This window comes from Cajanus cajan, chromosome 8 (assembly GCF_000230855.2).
Source record: "Cajanus cajan strain Asha chromosome 8, NIPB_CcT2T_4, whole genome shotgun sequence".
Taxonomy (NCBI): domain Eukaryota; kingdom Viridiplantae; phylum Streptophyta; class Magnoliopsida; order Fabales; family Fabaceae; genus Cajanus; species Cajanus cajan.
Genome location: NC_138524.1, coordinates 4,246,011 through 4,256,159, shown reverse-complemented (window position 1 = coordinate 4,256,159; position 10,149 = coordinate 4,246,011). Strand labels below are relative to the sequence as shown.

The 10,149-nt window shown below is 31.4% G+C and overlaps 1 protein-coding gene across 4 annotated transcripts; it reads right to left on the bottom strand.

The window, feature by feature from the left end:
- Positions 1–2,888: 2,888 nt before the first annotated feature.
- Positions 2,889–8,372, bottom strand: LOC109800919 (bifunctional dihydrofolate reductase-thymidylate synthase). 4 transcript variants are annotated; one of them, XR_002239977.3, is made up of 13 exons: positions 8,308–8,372; positions 8,080–8,154; positions 7,184–7,636; positions 6,692–7,091; positions 6,574–6,618; positions 6,312–6,377; positions 5,446–5,507; positions 5,284–5,358; positions 5,029–5,194; positions 4,814–4,937; positions 4,277–4,383; positions 3,992–4,157; positions 2,889–3,444 (listed from the first exon to the last, which is right to left on the bottom strand). XR_002239977.3 is itself a non-coding variant. In XM_020361843.3 (12 exons), the coding sequence occupies exons 2-11, from the start codon at positions 7,618–7,620 to the stop codon at positions 4,047–4,049; spliced, it is 1,593 nt and encodes a 530-aa protein (XP_020217432.1). In that variant the 5' UTR covers positions 7,621–7,636; positions 8,080–8,301; the 3' UTR covers positions 2,889–3,444; positions 4,040–4,046. The 4 variants fall into 4 exon arrangements, 1 of the variants encoding a protein (XP_020217432.1); XR_002239976.3 differs by having other exon boundaries at positions 8,311–8,362; XR_002239975.3 differs by lacking the exon at positions 8,308–8,372 and having other exon boundaries at positions 8,080–8,301.
- Between the last annotated feature and the right edge of the window lie 1,777 nt (positions 8,373–10,149).

Sequence of the window (10,149 nt, the reverse complement as noted above, 5' to 3'; positions counted from 1 at the left end):
GAGTGTTTTAAGCTTAACAACAATAATAAAAAAATCTTTGACATGAAAAATGTTTTCTGATTAACAATAATAAAAATTCTTAACATAAATAACTTTAAAATCAACCACAATAATAAAACTTTTAATGTAAAAAGTGGTTTAAAGTCGATAATAATTATAAAAATCTTTAATATGAAAAACATTTAAAGGTTAGTGACAAGAAAAAAAATTATTAACATGAAAAATATTTTAAAGTCAACTACAAGAAAAAAAAAATTGTTATGAAAAATGTCTTAAGATCGATAAACAACCAATACCATGGTATAAAAAAGGTTTTAAGATCCTTACTAAATAAAATGACACAAACAGGATAGAATTGAAATCAATCATAATAATAATAATAAAAAAATCTACCTGATACTATTTCTAATAAACTATCTAATAAAATACAACTCAAAATGCAAGATAACTAAAAATAATAACTTGATTGACAGCTGATCAATTATAAATTATCTAATAAAATACAATATTTTTAAAGTACAATCTTGACAAATGATTGATCAACTATTTAGGCATTTGATAAACACATTCGACAAACTATACATCAATTATTTGAGGACTAAGAAGAAGATCGAGTATTTATAAACTAATCGATGAAACACATTTGAAGAAATCTTGATTCTCACGATAATCAATCAAACTCTACCTTAGACACAAATGCATAAATTGATTGAATATCGATTTTAAGCGAAAACATCTTGGATCCTAACAACCAAAAACACTCCAATTAGCCAAAATGCGCAAGTAACAAAATACAAGAGCAAACAACAAGTCGAAACTATTAAAAGTCAAAAGACAATATAACGTGGCACTAGTCTATGGATCATTAAGACTCTTTGTAACCATGGTACTTGAGATTGAAGGGTTGTGCACCTACCTGACTCTCAACAGCGAAGTAGACTAATCACTTAGACTTTTTGCACCTTTGACACTCGAGCTTGAAGGGTTATGTACCATATCAGTCTCATGCCGATAAAGTGAGTCAGAGTATATAGGTTCTTCTTTACACTTTCATGCTCGAGCCTAGAAGGTTGTGAACATATCAATCTCTCAGAAACCAAGTATTTCAATCACTTAGACTCTTCACGCCTTTAGCATTTGAGTTTAAAGGATTGTATACCATATCAATCTTCCATCAATTTAGTGAATCGAGCTTACCCTTCGATTAATGGTCAATCAATTTGTCAAATACACCTTATAACAAGACTTATCAGTTTTCGAACCATCTCCACAGTAGTTTGGACAAGGTGTAATAATTTGCAGAATATGTACCATAACGACCATAAAAGTTAAAATTTATAGGTCTATTAATGATAATAATGACACAACATGATTCATGTTCATAATATTATTTTTATATTATATATATATATATATATATATATATATATATATATATATATATATTATAGGGACTCCTAAACTTAAGAAAAGATTAGTTTTCACACTTACTAAATGCTCTAGACCAAGAGAACTACTAGATCATTTTAAAGAAAGTTTGATATTGAAAAAAAAATCATATAATTAACAATGTAAATTTTCTAAAAGCATTTCTATTCATGATAATAAATGTGATTCTTCTTATTAAGCATTACTTCATAGTAATATGCAAATCTTGTGAAGCATTGATTCAGAGGACTTATTTAAGCACGTGCTTATCACTGTTTGTAGGAATTAAGAAAGTAAAAAAAATTATATATATATATATATATATATATATATATATATTATCTAAACGTATTTATAATTATTTTGATAAAATGTATAGATGATTGGTCATCTACGAGACTCACTAGCAAATTTTTAAAAGCTTGAAGATAAGAGTTGTGTAACACCGGATCTCTTTAATATAAAATGAAACAAAATATATAAAAGTAATTGATAGAAGATGACTAATAACTTCTTTAAAAGTTATATAAAAAATAGCTCCCTGGATTGACAAATTAAAATATTTTACATTGACATGCACATTAACTGTAATGGTTATATAATTATTAAACAAAGTTTTTACTACAAATAACAGTTGGAATATGATTTTAATAAGATATTAGTTGGTATATTATTATTTTTTTAAGGGAGTTGGTATATTATTAAACGGTTTTTACTACAAATAACATTGAATGTTGTACATTTTAATAAGATTTTATGCCTATAGACTTCACACATTAGTTCTTACACATGCTTTTGAATCTATTTTAATTTGGTCATCCAATATTGTAGAGTAAAACAGATTAAAAAAAATTGTATATACAAGGATTAAAATGAGTTAAAAATATACGTAAAAAGACTAAAAAGTAAAAATTATATGTAAAAATGTGTCAATATTTAGAAAAAATAGATTTTGTGCAGATGATATAAATCAGTTTTACAATAAAATTCAATAACAAACTATGTATGATAATTTGATAATTTCTATGACAACTACCTTAAAAATCATACTAATAATGACTTCTATATATATATAAAAAAATGTGATTTCTAATTAACTAACTGTATAAAACTAACAATATATGATCATTAAATCCTAATTATATTTAATGGTTCAAAATTAAGTGTACTAAACTTCAAAACAAAAGAGCACCAAATAATTTATTAAGATAATCACAACTACCATGGATAGTGGGCAAGTGATGTTTGAGGAGGAATCCCTACGCACGCACGCACGGTGTAATCTCTAAAGTCTACAGGTTTATTTCTCTTACCCCTAGGACATTGACACCTTAATTCACCCAAAATCCAGACGACTTGGACTGCGTAGACTAAAGTTAATATTTACAAAAAAAAAAAAAAAAAAAAAAAAAAAAAAAAAAAGAGAGAGAGAGAGAGAGAAAGAGCAACAGCAGCCCACGTATCAATGGATAATTTAGAAAAAAAATGGTAAAATTTAAATAATGTTCTTTTAAGTACCTTTGGTTTTTATACATAACATGAATTTTTTGAGCCATCCCTTCCCCGTTTCCCCGCTGGTCTCCAAATCAGAACGGAAAAATGGCAATACAGAAGCACCAAAAATAAGAAACAACCAACAGTATCAAAAGAGGAAACAATGCCAGAAAAAAGGTGTAGCAATGCAACATCCGATAGTGATTCTAGGTCATTCCCTCCTTTCCTCTTTCTTTTTTTTTTTTGGCTGGGGCCGGAGGAGGCGGCGAATCACAATAAAATAGCCAACACAAGACGCCTCTAATCTCAAAACGTCAATTTTCTGATCCATCAGAACTCAAAAGTATACCAGAACGTCTATATGAAAAAAAAAATGAAAATGCAGTTAACCTAAATCACCTTAGAGCCACGACAAATGTGGAACTAAAGGATTCCCAATAGTAACATGTAAAACTTGAAGTATGTCCAACCAGTATTCTTTTATTTGACCAGAAATTTACCATATACGTCCTATGGTTATGCCTGAAACAATGAGAATACCATGTTTCAGTATAATATGGAACCAAACAAGCACCTAGACATTAAAAAAAATATACGGTGTACTACCTATAAATTCACAAGATAAAATTCGCTAAAAAGCAGAGACATTAATAATATGTATTAAGCAAAACTAGAAAATTACTAGTGAAATTGGTTTTCAAAATTTTTATGTAAGGTACCTAATCAAATTTTGAAAAGCCAATCTTACGTCATCTGTTTTAATTTTTTAAGGGCGGATCTTACTTTATCAGCAAGTAAAACTAGTTCAAAATGAATCCAAACCATCTGCTTTTCGGTTTGCCACACTGCCCAGGTGACAAGTACCAACCAGATAATACAGAAATCTCTTTTACATAAATAAAATCATGAAGAAAGAAACAAAGATATAGTGCGTGTTTGGTAATACGTTTGAGATCCACGTTTTTCCCTATTTTCACGTTATAACGCAACAAAAGCAACTAATAGTTGCTTCTCAAAATCACGTCCAAGTTTTCAAACGTAAAAGCAAACAGGCTAATAGATTACTTGCCTCATTTCAGAAAGCATAACAGCCTCAAGAAGGGATTGAGAATCTCACAAGATTCCTAGACAGCCATCTTCATTTCTATCTTCTGGTGAGGATCATATCCTATGAGCTTGAAATCAGCAGCCACAAAAGAATCTATATCTTTCTTCTTTGGGTTTATCTTCAAAATCTGAATTGAAGTTTAGGTAATCAACAAGGGAAAGGCAATTTATACGAGTGCATAATGGAAAATATTTTGTGGGCATCTACGCTAAAGCAATTGATTTCCTTAAACATTTACACACATACCGGAAAAGGTTTTGGTTGGTTCTGGAGCTGCTCCTGCAAAGGTCTCACATGATTGCGGTAAACATGAGCATCCCCGATAACATGGATAAAATCACCCGGAACAAGGTCTGACAAGAACAGGATAGGGATCGTCAGTCCGATATCTGATATCAATTTTTGTTTTATATAAAAGTTGTATTTCTCTACGTAGGATTATCAATCTATATACTTCTGAACCCGCCAACACCCAAACTTAAACGGCGAAACAAAAACATCCCAATAAATTTTCCAAACTATATGTAATTTTTTGAAAAGTGCGTTCTAATTTCTAAGCAAGTCTGACTATTTGCATCCAAAAGGACCATTCTACCCATCCACACAAAAAGTACGCGACTCATAATACAAATTTTTTGTGAATCACAACCTATTAATTAGCTTAAAGCCATTTATAATCAAATAATAACAAAACTCTATTGAACCCATGAAAGTAGGATTGAAGATAGCATGTACGTCTGAGTACAAATTTAAGTGTAGCAAAAGCTGGCAAAATTTGCATACCACAAACATGAGCAATCATGCATGTCAGGAGCGCATAAGATGCAATATTAAATGGCACACCCAGACCCATGTCGGCTGATCGCTGATACATCTGACACGATAACTCCCCATTCGCTACATAGAACTGCAGGAAAAAAGAAGTAGACAAAACTTCAGGAGAGAGAAGAGAGAGAGAGAGAGTTCATCCAAAGAGAAAACCAAATATAGCTGCCGACCTGCGCAAACATGTGGCAGGGTGGAAGTGCCATCAATTTAAGATCAGATGGATTCCAAGCTGAGAGAATGATCCGTCGATCATCAGGATTATGCTTTATCTTGTTAATAACATCTAAAAGCTGATCAAATCCTTGGCCGGAATAGTCAGCATGCATGTCGGTATACCTGTAATATGTAAGATAGGAAATAGAGAGCTAAGCAATCCCACAAGATGCATCCTAATCACTTACAAAGATAAAGGTACATCCACCTACTTGGCTCCAAAGTGCCTCCACTGAAACCCATAAACAGGTCCCAAGTCACCCTCCTCCCTTTCTGTCAAACCAATGCTGTATATAAAATGTAAATCCAGTTAATAACTACCCAGATTAGAAGAAAAAAATTTCATACAAAAATTAGTAGATGGTCATGCTTGCCTATCAAGGTATTCTCTGGATGCATTGCCATCCCATATATGAATGCTTTTTTCCTGCAGAACCTGTCAAAATAAAATGTTTCCTGAATAAAATTCATCGTAGGCATGTCTAATGAACCGGTAAGACAATCTAGTGAACCCAGAACACTTCATGCAATGCAGTAAAATAATTGAATTTTGGTCTAGAGGCATTTTTCAGAGTATTAATAATGCAACAAACAGGTGCTAACCATGTCATCATGAAGCCGTTTTATACTCATTTTATACCATCAGAAATAGATTAAAATATTTACAGCATACACAATAAAGTCAACTCCATGAACTTCCATAAGGACCATCGGGATCAAATATCAAAAATAGAGTCGACATAATTAATTAGCCAGCCTGTAACTTTTTTAATTTAGTGACAGCCTGGCTAATTGCTATTTCACTAAAGAACTCAGAAAAGCTTAATCAAACTCGTCTTGACCTTGGGAAGCTATATGGCACATTTATTGTTTCTTCTGTATCTTGACATTCAATCTTGACTGTTAAAATATCGAGCATAAAAGGTATTAATATTTTATTCACCCGTGTATAGATTAATAAGAATCCAATCATATTATATAGGTTTGATCAACAATGATAAGTTGATTAAAAATTTGAAAACAAAATAATACTGAAAATAGTGAGATGGGTTGGAGATTCCAAAAATGAGCCTGCCTATATTCTCCCCCAAGCTAAAATATTATCAAGATCAAGTACATCAACCTCAAGTTCCCCAGTATTTGGCCCACGCTAGCTAGTTTAGTTTATGAATTTTAACTTAACTAGAAAAGATCGCGTGTATGTCTGTGAGTAGGAAGGACCGGTAACAGATATCATTACCTTAGCACTTGTTGAGCCACTGATAAACCAAAGAAGCTCTTCAACAACTCCTCGCCAAAATACTTTCTAGGAACCAAATGATGAAATCATGTCAACTTTTATATCAAGATGTACAATAGATATTCTTCAGTCTTCTTCAATAATCTTTTTGAAGTAAGAAACACAAACAATTACATCAGAATCACAAAAGGAAAAGGTGCACACGAATAAGAAATTACTGTGCAGTGGTTTACACAAATCCAGAACCCAAAATCATACATACCTTTGTTGTCAGAAGCGGAAAGTTTCTGCGCAGATTAAACCTCATCTGTGGAATTTTAGAGGATGAAGTAAGCACATAAATTATAGCATATTCTCAATGGACCAATCAAAATGTTTACCTGGCAGCCAAATTTTGACAAGGTACCAGTCCCTGTTCTATCATCCTTAGATGTGCCTTCAGAAATGATTTCTTGAACCAACCTAAGATACTTAAACTCCTCATGTCTCTCATAAATCATTTTAGGAAGAAAAGAAAATTTCTTCACCTCAAACTCTAGAGAGCCTGAACCATTATCAAAAAGTGGTTCCGTATTCTGACCCGGGGACTCTTCCGAAGAACTCCTTACACGCACATAAGTGGTGAAAGCATATCGGAGATTGTTTTCCACCAAAGGGAATGACGAATACCATGGCTGAAATACAGAGGTATCAATTCGAGGCATAAAAGTGTCACACTCAATGCTCGCCTCAATTTCTGTAATATGGGCAGCTTCACATCCAGGTGCATTAAGTGCCTCTCTGTACATGACAATTATCAGCTACAACAGTCAAAGAGCTTAACATGACTACAAAAGAGAAGAAGCACGAAGACTACAAAAATATAAATATACCTAAATATCTCTCCACCTCCTGTAAGAAATACTTTCTCAATCGACAGGCAGTAAGGAGAAGCAGCCAACAGTTCCATGGCAGAAGACACACTTCCACATATAACAACATTCTCTGCTGTTGCAATATCAAAGCTACCAGAGCGAGTCAGAACAACATTAAGGCGACCGGAAAGAGGCCTTTCCTTAGGAGGGATGCTCTCCCATGTTTTTCTACCCATCACAACGGCATTCTTCTTCCCAGGATCAGTTGTTGTTGTAGTGATATCGTCGAAAAACTTGAGATCCGTGGGTAAAAACCATGGTAATTTTCCATCCTTGGAAATGCCCATATCTCTGGTTGCAATCACCACTGCTTGGTAGGTCCTCTGCGGATCAGGCTCTGACTTAGCGATGCCATTGCCATTGCCATTGATAATCACAAATGAATCACCAGCCATAACAGGACTCAAAAGCCTGCACAACCACCAATTCATGTTAAAATGAAGCAGAACCTAAACCCGACAAATCAATATGTTCAAACACCATGAGAAGAAATGAACAGCAGTAAAACGAGAGCTTCTCAAAATCCAGTTGCCTACTAAAACTAGATTAACAAAAACACAAAAAAAACAGCAGTTCCACGATCATCTTCCTCACTGCATCACGATAACCTAGTTACAGAAACACGCTAATGAAACTATCAAAACAACAGAGAAAAACAGAGAAATTAAGAAGCAATTTTTTTTTCTTCTCAATAATAATAATAATAATAAAACAAATCACAGGACATCGTCCATACGCAGCGTAAACAACACATGCAACGGATTCACGAACACAGAAAGACTTGGATAAATGCAGGAGTGGAAATGCGAAGAAGGATCTAACAGAGAAGAGCGAGATTTCGGAAATGTTCTGACCTAGAAACCTTGCGCTGACAGTTTTCCGCTTACGACAATGCCGAAATCCGAAGCAGAGAAAAAGCGAAGCTGAAACTGAAAGTGAGAGTGTAAGAGAAGAGAAGGAGAAAAATGAAAACGGTTGGAAATGCAGAGTTTGGAATGGTTTGTTGGCAGAGAAAACAACGGAAAGCGAATGTGAAAGAAAGAAAGCGAAAGAGAGAGAAGAAGAAAAAGAAAATCCAAAACCACAGTTGACGTGAAGTGCCGCCAAGGACCGTATGCGTGGGTTTCTTCCTGAGTGAACGTTACCGTATAGAGGACCTTTATACCAATTCTTCCACAAATGCCCTTCTACCAAACCAAATAACTCAGGAATTTTACAATTTTAGATAAACATGATTAACTCCTCGTATATATATAAATGAACCACCGATTTATTCCGGTGAATGAACCAAATAATCCTTTGTTTAATATAATTAAATTTATAATAAATATCAGTTAAATAAGTTTTCCTCCATCAACTTCTTAAGTTAAGAATTTAATTTTTAATCTTTTTTATAATAAAAAATCAATTTTTAGTGCTCTATTAATTTTTTTTCCCATCAATTAATTTTTAAGATTATGTCTCTTTTGTTAAGTAATGAAATTGATATATTGATAAATTATTATTAGTTCGATTATTGATATTCATGTGATTATTTAATAAATGTCAAATCATATGATAAATATAATTTTTTTATTTGTTCATGATCAAATAATTATTAAAACCTATGTAACACGATTTCAGACATGATATGAAAATCCAACACGAATATAGGAATACCACAAAATAAAAAATATATATAAGACATGTGGGCACGACATATATAATATAATATAAATAACTTGACATAAATATTATATATTAGTATAACAATAATTTACTAGGTCTCAAAATAAACATTAAGAAATATCATATTCATAATTTTCTTTTTAAATCTTGAATCCTCCCTTCATTGTTTTAATTTTTATTAAATTTTTTTCTTTTCTATTAGGTGAAAGTTAAGTAAGGAGAGATAAAATAATTCTCGACATTATTTCTATTTTTATCAATTTGTTTCTTTTTTTTTAAATCTCAAATCTTACCTTCTTTGTTTTTATTTTTATCAATATTTTTTTTTAAATCTCAAATTCTCTCTTTTGTTTCTGCTATTAAGATTTATTCTTCTTCGTTTTTTTAGAAAAATCTCAAATTATCCATTCTTTATTTCTATTTGTATTGAGATTTATTCTTAAAAAAAATATCAAATTTACGTATCAAACAGCACATTAAGATGAAGACGTGTTCATTTGTAGGTGTTTGTGATAAAGACATGTCAATTTTATAGGTGTTCGCAATAAAAACACGCCAATTTTGTAGGTGGTCGTATGGAGATATGTCCAATGTCTGTGGACACAATTTGTTGAAGTGTCTAATGTGCATCCACAGCATGTCCACTCCTAAAAAGTGTCAAACTCAGGGACATGATAGTCCTATGTCGTATATTAAAACAAATTCACTCCAATGATTACCAATAAATAGTCAAATGATACATATTATATGATTTGACATTTATGCAGTTGTGTGAACATCAATAGTCAAGTCAGTTATAATTTATTAATATATCCTTGATTTTAAAGACTAATTTATATGATAGAAAATTAACGATGGATTAAAATTTGAAAAAAAAAATTAAGAAGGACTACAAATTGAATTCTTAAAAAATTAAGAGACTAAAAACTTATTTAATCCTAAATATATTTATAAATATGTAAAATGTGTTATAATTAAAATTTATTATAAATAATAATAATAATTATTATTATTATTATATAAGTTATATTTTATATTGATAATAAATCATTTATATTGTGATATAATTTTTAAAAGTATTAAATTTTAAGTTTGAAAAAATAAAAATGACAAATTTAAAAAGTATAAAAAAAACTACCAAGCAAGTTGTTAGTTCAATTAGTATTCAACTAAATATTTTAATGATTTTGAATTTGAGTATTGTATATAAAAAATATAATTGAAAAATGAGAGTTCAATAAAAGTGATTAATGAAA